The following is a 12,938-nucleotide window of genomic DNA, read 5'->3' as shown; positions in this document are numbered from 1 at the left end:
GGAAGCAGGGTGCAGAGAGAGAGAGGGGGGGAACGACATGCAGCAAAGGGCCGTCCGATGCGGGAGCCAGTGGTAGCCAGGACTGTAGCCTCTTGTACATGGGGCGCCTGCTCAACCCACTACGCCACGGACCACCCCGGCTATTGAAAACTTTATTTAAAAACAGAAGAATTCAGTTTCAAGGTTTGGATAACTTGCATATAAATCTGTTCTGTTTTATTTTTTTGGAAAAGGAGGATGTCATTTATCAGCCACTTCCTTACATTTGTCTAGATTTCATAAATACAGAATTTTACATTTAAAAGAATAAGAAAAGTTGCCATCACTTGCCTTTGTAAAATGAACATTCTTTTATGGTGTCCTACAATATAAAACAAATGTTCCATTAATTCAACTACAAATGTTGGTATGATGAGCAGCAAGTTTTTATTCGTGATTTGGATGGAATAAACGCATCATCAACGAGGAGGTAAAGAGTTGCTCGATGCTTAAATTAGAGTATGTCAACACATTGGCAAAGTTTGCAATCTGCTTTTGTGTCATGACTGAAAAATAGATTAAAAAAAAAAAACAGCAGCGCAGTTGCTGTCTTGTGCACATGTCTCAGATAAATTAGACAGACCTGAATTTGCCACAGCCTGGTGCATAAAATAAAACACTGCAAAGCTCTTATTTAATAATGTTATTGCCTACAACTGTTAAAAGGACAAGGAGTTCCTTTTTTTTTTTTTTTCACAGTCACCAAGTGAAATGACTGACATAAGCAATCCCATCCAGAAGAACTTTGTTCGGATGAGATCTAGGGACTCAATTTACAAACAGTTCTGCTAGGCTGTATCAAGCTCCCATGCTTTGATCTGGATGGTGCCGTGTAGCTGGTGTACAAAACATCGAGTTCAACATCTACGCTATGCCAAGGAGCACTCAAACATTGACTATTTAGTACAACACACAGGGTGGCGCTAATGTGGTGAGGTGCAATTAGCATTGCAGGAGGTTGCTTTTGACCTAATGTTGGTCCTGCAGGCAAAGTCAGTCTCCCACCAAAGCCGTTACTATTAACCCCGGAGACATTTTGAATGTCCGTGGCCAATTTCACAACAATCCCTTTGGTGTTTGTTAAAAAAGAAAAAAAAATACAAACAGATATTACACCTGGGAACCACAAATCTCTGGACAAAAAAATTGTGCAAAACCATCCGGAACATGTCAAGGTACCACTTTCACCATATTTGTGAAAACCACGGAAAAAAAATCCAAACAATCGATAAATAAGGGATTTTACTCTGTGGCATCAGTTTTACACCCTCTGGCCTTAAAAATAACTTTTGTCAGCCGTTTCATATAACTCAGCAGTTTCTCATGAGAGAATTCTGATGTCATCACTTCACTGAAAACTTAGGAACAGAATCTACGTATCCATTACCAATGAGCTCCGTGCACATTCCTTTGCTGCATTCAGTCACATGAGGTTTTTTTGGTTCCTGAGCGCTCCACTCTGAGCCGTGGTTATCCTTTTCCTGAGACAAAGAATCAGCTGATTCATTGCGTTTCTGCAGGAAAACCATGTTATCACTGTTCACCTCTTTGACCCTGCTGTAGTCCTGTGGCATGCTCTCCTCCCAACTCGGAATGTCAGAGCCTACAGAGACGTTCTCGAGGATGAGGATATTCTCACCGCTCACCTCTGACACTCTCCTGTAGTCCTCTGGCATCTTCTCATGTCTCTGGATATCCACATAGCCAGTGTTTGCGAGGGGTTGGATGGTGCTCTCAGAAGCTGCTGTGTGCTGGACTGCTGCCTCTTCGTTTATAAAGTTTACACTCGGACACTGCTGCTTCTTTGTAGTCAGCCTGAGGGGCTTCGAGTTCAAGGTGTCCAAGTTATCCTTTTTGTCCTTGCTGTCCTCAGCTTTTTCACAGTCACTTGGATTTATCTCTTTACATTGGATTTTGGAATCTAAATGGAAACCAGCAGGAATAATCAGGCTTTTCTTCCTCTTTCCAGATGTGTAGGGATGTGACAACAGCCATTCGCTACTGTCAGACACAATGAGATACTCCTCAACCTGGTTCATCCACTCGGTCGTGGGAGGAAAGTTCTGGAGGCCAATCAGAGCATTAACAACGTCCTCAGATCGCCCATTCTGGAAGGGTCAAATTGGTATATTCTTAAAAGAGCCAAAGAGATTTTTTTTTAATATGCTCTGGAAAAAACAAAGACGTAGTGTTACCTTGAGAAGTTGAACATCAACTCCTCTTATCTTCGGACCAGGAACAGGGGGCAGAAGCCATTGCTTCACACTGGGTAACAACAGGAAAAACTGTGTCAGATCTGTATTTAACTGAGCACTTACAAAGAGTCGTAGAGATGTATACTTACTGTATTTATCAGATACTTACGATTTCCTTTTCATGACCAAGACACACAGAGTTGCCAACAATGGAATTGAAGACAAGGTGGAGACCAGTATCCAAGAGGGTTTCTCATTTTCAACAACTAGATTTAAAAAAAGAGGCATTGTCATCAACAGTTGCCAGCTTTCTATAAAGCCTGAGACTGAGCGAAGAGATTCTGACACTTACAGTTGGGGATTTTCACAAAGGTGGTGTTGCTCCACTCGCTCCAGGAGCTGTGGTCGATTGTGCAGCGCACTTGAACCATATGCACTGCACCAGGTTCAATGTTGTACCGGTTGAAATTGGTCTCTGTACCTGAATTGTGATACTGTATTAAAAAAAAAAAAAAAAAAAAAGGAAAAATAATCATTTTAAGGCCCACCTGTGCATTTACTATAGATTTAATGACTGCCATCTACCCTGGTCCTTGCTTTTCCTCAGCAGGCAGCTATCTTTATATGTCTCTCTGGACCTTCACCAAGCAAAAGTTCCAGCATCATCTCCTCACTAAATTCAGATTTGTGATTGATCAACAAATGTCACTTTCATCCAGTCTCAAGAGGCATGCTGTAAAATCAGCTGATCACCGATTGAAGCCGAACGAGCTGAATCGGTGCATCCCTTGTTCTATAAAGTTTAAATGACACCTTCTGAGATGCTTTAGTTGAATCCAGAGCCAGATATATCTATAAATATCTAGTATATCTAATATCTAGTGTCGGAATATAACATAACCCAAAAAACAGATATATTTGAATGGTGACTGATTTTGGGTTATCTGAAATCCAGCTAATATTGTAAGGCCTTTGTCCACATATAGGCTAGTAGGTGGCTGGGTAATTGTGAACATTTACCTTCTCACATACATCCTCCAAAGAACATGGCTTGAAAATCTTAGGGTGTTACAAAGGCTTTTGACTGTTTTAATGGACCAACTAATCATTACTACTTCTAGAAAAAAAATGCATCATTGAGATATACCGGTTATACTGCTGAGTTTTTCCATTGCCATTGCCCTTTCAGTTCCCTCTCCTTCTCTCTCAGTTCCTCACACTTGCAATGTGAGCAGAGGATGCAAAGAAAAGACCCACGGACAGAGAAGACATGTTGCTTTGGTGCACTAATTTTCAACTGTCCTTCAGTTACATTATTAACTGTGACAGAGTCGGAGCATCTGTCCATTATTTTCTCACAGTCCACTGCTGTATTCTAAGATTCCCACTACGAGTCAGAGGAGCATTAAAAGCTATTGACTAATATATATGTTCACTTTAAAATTCCATTGCTAACTTTATTAAACATTAAAACACTGTTAAAAAACCATGAGCATGCTCGCTTATAGTCCCTCCTGCCACCTCCTCTTTCCTCCTGTCGCTCTTCTTCAGATCCAGATAATACATTGAGACATCCTTTAAGATGTTGTCCTGAGAGACTTGATGACTGGGTCACAGGTAAGAGGGCGGAGGCATAAATTACAGACATGAGAAGAGGCTTTCTGGTGGTGCAGAAGCATTCTTGGTGAGGTTTATTATTCCTTATTTTTTACTTAAATTATAATTCATTTTTTCAATCTTACTACTCTCTGTCAGTCTCTATTTTATATCATTATACACAAGCTGGGATGTAACGTCACTGTGGCAAAATGATTTTTACTTGATATTTTAGCAATTTTGATTATATCGCTTCGCTCAAATTGTTGCTGCACAACAAATAAAACGTGCAGCAGTCATCAAGGAGAAATCTTTTGGTTACGGTGGCTGAAAAGAATCGGACAAAAGCTGTAAATATTATCGACCCTGCTTTGAAAGATACTGTTGATGTGCAAGTTAACATTTAATGAGTTTTTTTTTTTAGAATCCATTTTTTACGTAACGCTCACCTCCCAGTCTTCATTGTTTTCTTGTTTGACTCTTAGCTGATATTTGATGGTAACCCAGCCCGACCCGATGCCTGTGTTGTGGGGACGTTGCCAGCTGATATGGAGATACGGACTGCGGTCGCTCTCTCTTACCCACAAGGTGACGTTTTCAGGAGCGTCAGGCTTCACTGTTGAGACCAGACAGAACAAGAATCTGATCTAACGCAACACCACGTGAGGCTGCATTAACAAACAATAGCGCTTTATAAGTGCTAAATACAAGGAGCCCACAGTAGCATTCTGACTCTGTATTCTGTTTACCTTATTCTCTCCCTTAGGTTAGCTCATCTGCATCCTAACATTTGCTAATTTGCACTGAAAGCAAAGTAAAGCTGGAGTTTCGTAGGTGTGACATCACCAACAAGTTGGAAAATCGGAGAATAACAAAAAATGTTTTAACCTCATTCAAGGCATCTGTGGAGAACAAAGACAGGAAATAGTCTTTGATCCAATGCTCTTGTGGGCCTGTAGGCATTCGTGTTATGTGCCTTGGGGTGCTGTGATATATATCGCTACTGATGACAATTGCAATATTAAAAGAATGAAATATCAATATCATGTTGATAATACACATATAATAATTTGATTTCATATCCACTGATTCACAGTGATCTCAGGGCTGTGCCCCGAACGTTTTGTTTTATTGTATTCCTCACGTTAGCTCTTTTAGGTTCTTCTGAAACTATGAGTGTAGTCTGTGTGTAAACAAAAAGAGTAGGACTGAGCTGAAGTCTCTCAGGTCACCTGCTGCAGAACAGGGGAGCAGTATGTTATTCAGGCACTGACACCTTGGCCCTCGAGGAGTTAATTGTGAGGCACACAGCCCAACCTTGGAATAATAAACGTGATAACATGAAGCATTTGCAGCAGGAAGCAATGCAGGTTTCCCAAACACATGGGCCTGCAAAACAGGTCTGGATACGGCACAAGAATGTGTCTTCACAGACCAGTGATGGCACAAAATATTTAATTTCACTAGTTTTACGTCGAAAATGTAGTTAGTATTAGTTTTATATGCCTCAGAAAAAAACAAAGCAATGGAGTGAGTGTAACTGTTTGTCTGTGAAATTTGATCTGCAACGGTGCACATGATTTACACTGAGCTCAAACCAGTTCTGCCTCATTCTGTTCAGGTTTTCAATTGTGCCTCGTACTTGTCACTCAGTACTTTTCCATTCTTCACTGCGCTCAAAATGGCAGTGCAGCCAATAAAACTGAGCCAATCATTAGCTCAATCTATACAGATAGCTCTCTGCTGTGTTAATTTCCACTCGGGACGATACAAACATCCAGCAGACCTAAAGAATTTCAAGTGTTTCCCTCTTGCTACACAGTTTTTAGCATAATTTAGAGTCGCAGTCAATAACAGCCAGTAAATCCAAATTAAATCCGCTGTGGTCCAGTATTGTAAAACATCAGTCTATGCAACCAAATGCAGGTCAGTGCTTTCATAGACATTGTATAGTTAACAATAAAGTAAAGCCCCAATGTCACAAGAGTCATATTCTATTAATCATAAACCAGATACAAACCCTAAAGTTAGTGGATATTTGTCAATAAATTGCTGCAACCCCTTTCTGTTTTCCTGGCAGTATAAAAATAAATGAGAAGTGGATCAAGATTTTACCATAGTACTGTATAATTACCTTCATTTCATTTTCTTAAGCCTTCACTTTCATTTTGTGCAGTTTGATTCATGCATCTCATCTAAATACTTTGGCAATAGCAACTTACAGATTTTCATCACATCGATCTTTACGGGATCTGAGGATGTATTCCCGAGCACATTGGAGGCCACCACTGTCAGATGATATTCTTCCCAGATACTAGTGTGGGTCTTGTCAAAGAAACAGGAGTTACTTCCCGCTGAGTGGTAGTCCGGACACTCGAAGATTCTGTTTGACCTGTAAACAGCCAAAAACAAGATTTGTACTGACAAAGATAAGGGTGCAAACTGCTCGTTCCATTTAACTATCAGACAACAATACAATATATAAAAACAAGTCAACATTGTAAAACAAAACTTGGCTGTTGGCAGTAAATATATGTGTGCAGTCATAGAAAGATTTGGACTGTTTGAGATGTTTTCTGAACAGCTAATATTTGGGTTCCAGTTAAGGTGAACAAGTTAAGTCACGGCATCACTGTTGTTGTTATTTTCCTGCCTTTGGGGATTATCAATCAGTTTTGCGGATAATTCCTCCTTGAACAGTCACAAACTGCTAATACTCACATTTTGCCCTCAGGTCAGAGCAGGTGAACATGACCCAAGTGTTTGAACTGTGCAGGTGTACATGCACAGCGGCAGATTTGTGCTCACTTCACTTAGCACAAAGGCATGAACAAAAGGCTCATGCCTGGTAGTATTCCACTTGCTGGTATAAAGCAACAAAAAACAAGTTCTACTCTCATTAGCTCTCTTTGTGGGTGATAAACTTATCTAAAACTCAATGGACCATCTGTTGGCTTTGTAGCTAAGGCAAACACAACAGACAGTGATTAAAAGCCCAAAAGAGTCCAACTGAAGAAATTTGTTGGATGTTGAAATTTTCCTCTCTCTGTCTCTGCTGTGACCTGGGGTCCGTTTCACAAAGCAGGTTCAACCAACTCTGAGTCTATTCCTGATCTCTGAGTTGATCTACTCTGAAATAGAAAACTCTGAGTTTTCGGTTCCAGAAACGCTGATTTGAGTGAGGTTAATCAACTCTGAGTAAGTTCACCTTGAGTTTAGCGCGTGCACCACAACTTGACAACAGTTTAAGATGAAATATAAAAACATTGTTCAAACAGGTAAGACCTCGGCATGGAGGTACCTCATTTTGATCATGTTTTACACTGTAAAATAAACATTAAGTGGGTATTTGACTGTGCAGTTATTTTATTCCCAACATAATTTAGAGTCATCATCTATATCATGTTCTGTTAAATAATTAAGCCTATTTAATTAAACTAATACAGACTTCTACTGAGCCAGCAGAAAGAAGGAAGATGCCCGTAAAACGGGTGGTGCCCAGCACCACCACCTCTAACAGAAGGCCAGTGGCTGAGGGAGTCCCCGGAAGGAGTCCACCCCCAAGACACGAGTGCCTTTATAAAATATAATAGGCCTATGTCTTTTTTAAGCTTATTCATACAAATATTTATATGTCTTCTTTTTCTTTTGTCCCAACACATTCTGATGGTGCCGCTCAAAAAGATAATTGTCTGTAAATGCAAAAATCACTCGAGGAAACTCGAGGTTTCTTGAATAAAACCTGGTCCCGACCAGGTTAGGTTCAGAGAGTCTGTTACTATGGTAACTGACCGTGCAGATTAAGTTACCTCTCTTTGTGAAACAGGCTAGAGTTACCCCTCTTTCTCGGGGTTGAGTTACCTCCTTTTGTGAAACGGAAAACTCAGAGTTTCCCTCATTTCAGGGTTAACCAACTCAGAGTTTTCACTAAACCTGCTTCGTGAAACGGACCTCTGTTTAATCAAAGCAAAGTGCCTCCAAAAAGTTTTGAAAATGAATATCGAATAAAAAGCTAAACATAGGGAATGGACTGACTGGTCTTTCTCGTAGTAGAGATGGTGTACAGTTGGCAGCCCTCCATCAGAGCCTGGTTTCCACCAACAGGTAAATGTCTCCTTCTCGGGTGACCTACAGCCAACCATAACTGGTTTCCCTGGTGGAGATGTACCTGGCAACAAAATTGACCAAAAAAAAAAAATCATCAGCAACAAATTCCCAGTTTAACACCAGAGCAAAGAATTCTTTAGTGATTTAAAGAACTCACAAAAGGGCTGGTTTATTCCCAAAATGTGAGTCAGACATTTCTGTGTCCACCTGGGGATTCATTTAATTGGTGGTAATAGCACCGAGCCGTGGCCGCTATTTTCTATGAGCAGTTTTTTAGAAATACTTGGTAAATAGTGCGAAAACTTCCATTTTGTTGAAATGATTTCACTTTCTTTTAAACCCAGAAGACTGCAGAGTCCAACGAAGGTCAGAGCAAGAAATCTAAAGACCACTTCTGTGCTTTATCTTTAGAGGATTCCTCTAATCGTGATACTGTGAGCAGTTGGTATGTTAGTCAAGCCCCATTGTGACACAAGGCTAGTTAAGGGAAAGACTATGCAAGTACTTCACATGACCCATTTAGTGCTAGTGACTGACCTCTGACAGTAAGTACCTACTGGTTGTTCTGACTTTGGCTGCTCTTGTTCATTTCATGTTGATATGGCTATGTCCAGTGCTAGTACTATTTGAACAAGCATAGCAAAAATCCCCACTCACACATATCTGCTGCACGTACGATGTTACAGCCACTACTAACTAACTGTAACAGTCCGAATCGTATCAAAATTCAGCGCTCCACAGTTCAACCATTTTGGTCAAACCAAAAGCAGTGCTGTCTGTCCCGCATGTGCCCGATCCGAGATCTCAAAGCCTCAGCCAGGACCTTACATCGGTGGTAACCTCCAATGTCCCTGCTAAGACGGCAAAATAAAGACTCAGCAGAGACTTTGCAGAGAGTCAGCGAATCTCTGCGAATAGAAAAGGCCAAGTTATATAGGCATTCGGAAAAGACCGGTTATCCCAGTTTCCGTTCAAAGGACATGCAAAACATGACCGGCGACAGTGTTTTTGTAGTTTGTGCTTCAGTATTAAAATCTGAGACGTTTGGAAAAGCACAGTTTCTCAAAGAAACATGTCATCTGGCTTGACAATAATCTGACCTACAAAGTCTGACCCCTCCCTCCCTTCAGCGTCACTCGGCATCGAACTGAAGCGGTGAGGATTCAGAGATGTTACTAAAATATCAATACTGCTTGCAGAACAACGAGATCCCATTCATCAAACTAAGTTGCAAATCATCCTCATGTAAAATGGTGGGATGGAAAAAAAGAGATATTTACCTGCACCTCTATTCCTGTTTACAGTCATTTACATAACTGCCACTGAGTATGGCATATGACAAAATAGTAACCCTTAAAAATGTATCATTGTGTCACTAAAGGTTAAAAAAAAAAAAACTGGTACCGAAGAAGTAAGGTTCACTGGTGCCACCAAGACAAAAAGTTAGCCTAGAGCCTTGCCATGCGCCTACAGTGTCAGCAGGATTTGTTGAGAAAAATGTTAAACCAGATCCTCTAGTTCTTTCTGGTCAAGCAACTGTATATACTTTCACCTGAAAGCCACAGCTGATGGTGTGCTAACTCTTATTTGGTCACAGTCTGCAGCCATCCACAGCAACATATGATACAGTGTAATCATGCAGTTCCGTCTTTCTCCTTGAGGCAAAGGAAATGAGAGTAATCCTAACAAAATAGCCATAAATAGAAACCCCTGCCACATGTGCTTGCATACTGTAGATATAGAAGACTCTTATTCGAGTCTCTTCTTATTCACCTTTAATGAAGCAGCATTCATAAAGCCCCAGGCTATTTTCAGACTGAAACAATGTCGGTTCATCCAGTCGAATCTAATAATACTTTTATTTTCTGCCTGTAGCTGCGCTCAGTTGGATGTTTGCTTTTGAATTATACAAAAGGATACAGATTGAATATCACTGAATATTGTGCCAAATAGCAGAGGAGTAAATGTATCAAATGAAAACGTATATAATTTATTTGTTTTATTTATTGTTTGTCTGGAGATATGCTGTTTGCAAAGAACCAAATTTAGTCTCTTTGGAGGATAAATTCAATCTTAGTTTGAACTCAGTGTTGGCTAACTGTTAACCATCTCTACTTTTCTCTCATATGAACAGAGCATATCAGATAGGGATTTTGTTTTCTTCTACAATGTGACTTCTATTTTGATAAATTGTAGGGCTGGGACTTTAGTGTGTTAATTTCGATTAATTAACTACACACATATTAGCGCGTTAAAAAAAATAACGCATTTTAATCGTACACTATAATTATTTATTTATTTTTTTAAATACAGACGGATGGAAGCGTCGACAAGAGCGTGGTTGTGTGCAGATTATGCAACAACGAATTCGCGTATCACCGCAGCATATCAAGCCTCAAATATCACCTCAACGCTAAACATGTAGCAGCTAGCGTGGAAGCTAACGGGGCCCAACGCAGCTTAACATCCAAGATTCTATATACTGTGTTTTCATGCATGCTACATTCAGATTTCAAATAGGGATATGTTCTGTGTTTGTTGAAATATTGTTGAAAATGTTAATTTTCTAAAAGATAAAGTATATGCGATTAAAATGCGATTAATTTCGATTAATTAATTTCAAAGCCTGTAGTTAACACGATTAAAAATTTTAATCGAGTCCCAGCCCTAATAAATTGTCATTTTTCAATGCCAGGTGCACTGGAAAATTCCTCAAACTACCACCGAATGCATCCTTTGAGAGGACTAATCCTTTAGCCAACACGTTATTACCCTTATTACCAAAAGTTAATATATTAACGTGTTTTAACTTACCGTTGCACTGTAGAGCTGCAAACAGCAGCAAGAGCGTCACCAGCCCGAGACCTCTCCTCATTCTGGCACCAACCGTCACACTCTCAAACAGCGAAGTGACATCCCCAGCATGTGATCAATGAACTTGTATGATCTCGTGGCACGGCTGCATGTCTTGTTTTCACCTAAAACAAGAAGATATGGAGGGAAAACAGCAGACACCAACAGTTACTGTTTGTACAGTCAGCTGACATATACTGGCCCGCTACTAAACATCAGATGCTGCTGAACGGTGACTGGTAATTGAGACTGTTCTAAATGAACACTGATGGTGAGGAATTTCATAGGCTTCTGCATTCAAAACTTGCTGTGAATAAGGCCGAGATATGTGTTGTTTTAAATTCAGTCCTAAACACTCACTGCTGTAAAGTGTATTTGTGTCTGACAAACATAAACGCACTGCAGAACTTCCTTATTCCTGGGAACTCATCTTCACTCAGATCTCCAGACTCAGATAAATGGATAAACAGAAACAAGACCACAGAAACGCTGACACTCCTGCCAGAGTGTGCTTATTTGCTTCAAAGCCCTGCGTCGTTCTTCCGCAGGGTTTCTGCGCTCACCGTGACTCTGCAGGCTCAGAGGGAACACTCAACAGGAACTTTTAGGCGGGCAATATCTTTGAAATGCCTCATGCCATTAGTCACTAGTGAGTGGGGGTATGGGAAAGCCTGACCAACGGTATGTAATTTAGATGTTAGACATTTTCATCATTTCTGCTCCTCTTATGCGTGTAGCAAACAACAGGCTCAGCGTCGTGCGACGACACCTGCTCTGACATGTTTTAACAGGATCGCTCGCTTGAACTAGGCGGGACCTGGATGAGGCTTATTTCCTTATTTCTCCAGAAGACAAACAGGACTATGTGCTATGCTAAAAATTAAAGCTAATGCTATAAATATTCAGATTTACGGAACCTACGGTGGAAGAAAACAGTCTAATCTAATACTACTGATCCTTCTTTGAATAAAAATCTAAGTGGCGGAAGCTGAGGAAAATTCCAGTTTAACATGAGAGAGTTTAACTGGAACGTCACATTATCAGAATCTGTACAAAATCTGAGAATATATCTGGATTGTTGTCAGAATTTATGCTGAAATACTATCACTAGGGCAACAGGGTTTCCATGCGGTTACATTAAAGACATCCCTGCAATTAAGCTTGGGCTTCTGATAATAGCAAACCTATTACATATGAACTGAAATTTTCAGGTTTTAAGGGCTTATTGGAAAAGAAATGATTGCCCATAAACTCTGTATTACCAAGTTCCGCCTCCTTTTAAGGTCCTTCTGTTAAGAGTTTTCTGTTTAGGTGGAAATCATAAAAAATAGTCTCACTAAAATTCAGTTCTAATCATGTGGCAGAATGCTTACAATATGCCAATGCACTCTGTAAACTTACTCAAGGATAATAAGCCGATCAAATGCACATCTTTATAGGGTATTACGTTACACTGTCCTACTAAGAGTATCCATTGTGTACATTGTGTACACATGACACATTTCTCAAACTATACTTTGAGATGTATTCCAGCTGCATGAAAGCGCAAAAATAAAAGAGCAGCCTCTCTGTCAAATACAGATTGTAGAGCTCACTCACCACATCAGGAGACCTGCACCACTGTGAATGATCCTCATTTAAATGGTGTTTACAGTCACATAGGTAAAAGGAGCCTTCCTCAGACATTACATTGTCAAAGACAACCTACTCACACCTGGCAACCAGATGCCTGACGACTCAGGTATGATCGGTTACGCGGAGGAAGAAAGGTGTCCTCTTAGTTACCAGGGGGAGGGGCTTGTTGTCGTCACGACCTACCCACCTGAGTGCAGCCAGAGATCTCAGATGGAGCGAGATGCCTCACCTCAGCTTGATTTCTTCCTCCGAACAATGCAAATGCCTAAAACCAGCCTCAAAATTATGGTCTATCACGGACACATGCCAAATACACGTGACAGGTAAGAAACTGGAGCACCCTAAATGCCGCCAACTTAATTATGCTCTTTGAATATATCATGAATCATGTCAGGTTTGCGAAAACTTTAGGGTGTGTGTTTCCCCAGATAATAAATAAATAAATAAATGAAAATCACCACTGGAATGTAGCCAAACATGTATGCATGGCAGTCTTACATAACAACAAAAAAA

The 12,938-nt window shown here is 40.3% G+C and overlaps 1 protein-coding gene across 1 annotated transcript; it reads right to left on the bottom strand.

Moving 5' to 3' along the window:
* Positions 1-407: 407 nt before the first annotated feature.
* Positions 408-12,533, bottom strand: prlrb (prolactin receptor b). Its single transcript, XM_075467482.1, has 9 exons — positions 12,390-12,533; positions 10,752-10,915; positions 7,866-7,998; positions 6,053-6,222; positions 4,280-4,446; positions 2,587-2,728; positions 2,404-2,500; positions 2,235-2,304; positions 408-2,147 (listed from the first exon to the last, which is right to left on the bottom strand). The coding sequence occupies exons 2-9, from the start codon at positions 10,810-10,812 to the stop codon at positions 1,383-1,385; spliced, it is 1,605 nt and encodes a 534-aa protein (XP_075323597.1). The 5' UTR covers positions 10,813-10,915; positions 12,390-12,533; the 3' UTR covers positions 408-1,382.
* Positions 12,534-12,938: the final 405 nt, after the last annotated feature.

This window comes from Odontesthes bonariensis, chromosome 6, assembly GCF_027942865.1.
Source record: "Odontesthes bonariensis isolate fOdoBon6 chromosome 6, fOdoBon6.hap1, whole genome shotgun sequence".
Classification (NCBI taxonomy): domain Eukaryota; kingdom Metazoa; phylum Chordata; class Actinopteri; order Atheriniformes; family Atherinopsidae; genus Odontesthes; species Odontesthes bonariensis.
Note: the sequence above shows the minus strand (reverse complement) of the source record. Positions and strands in the feature narration are given on the sequence as shown.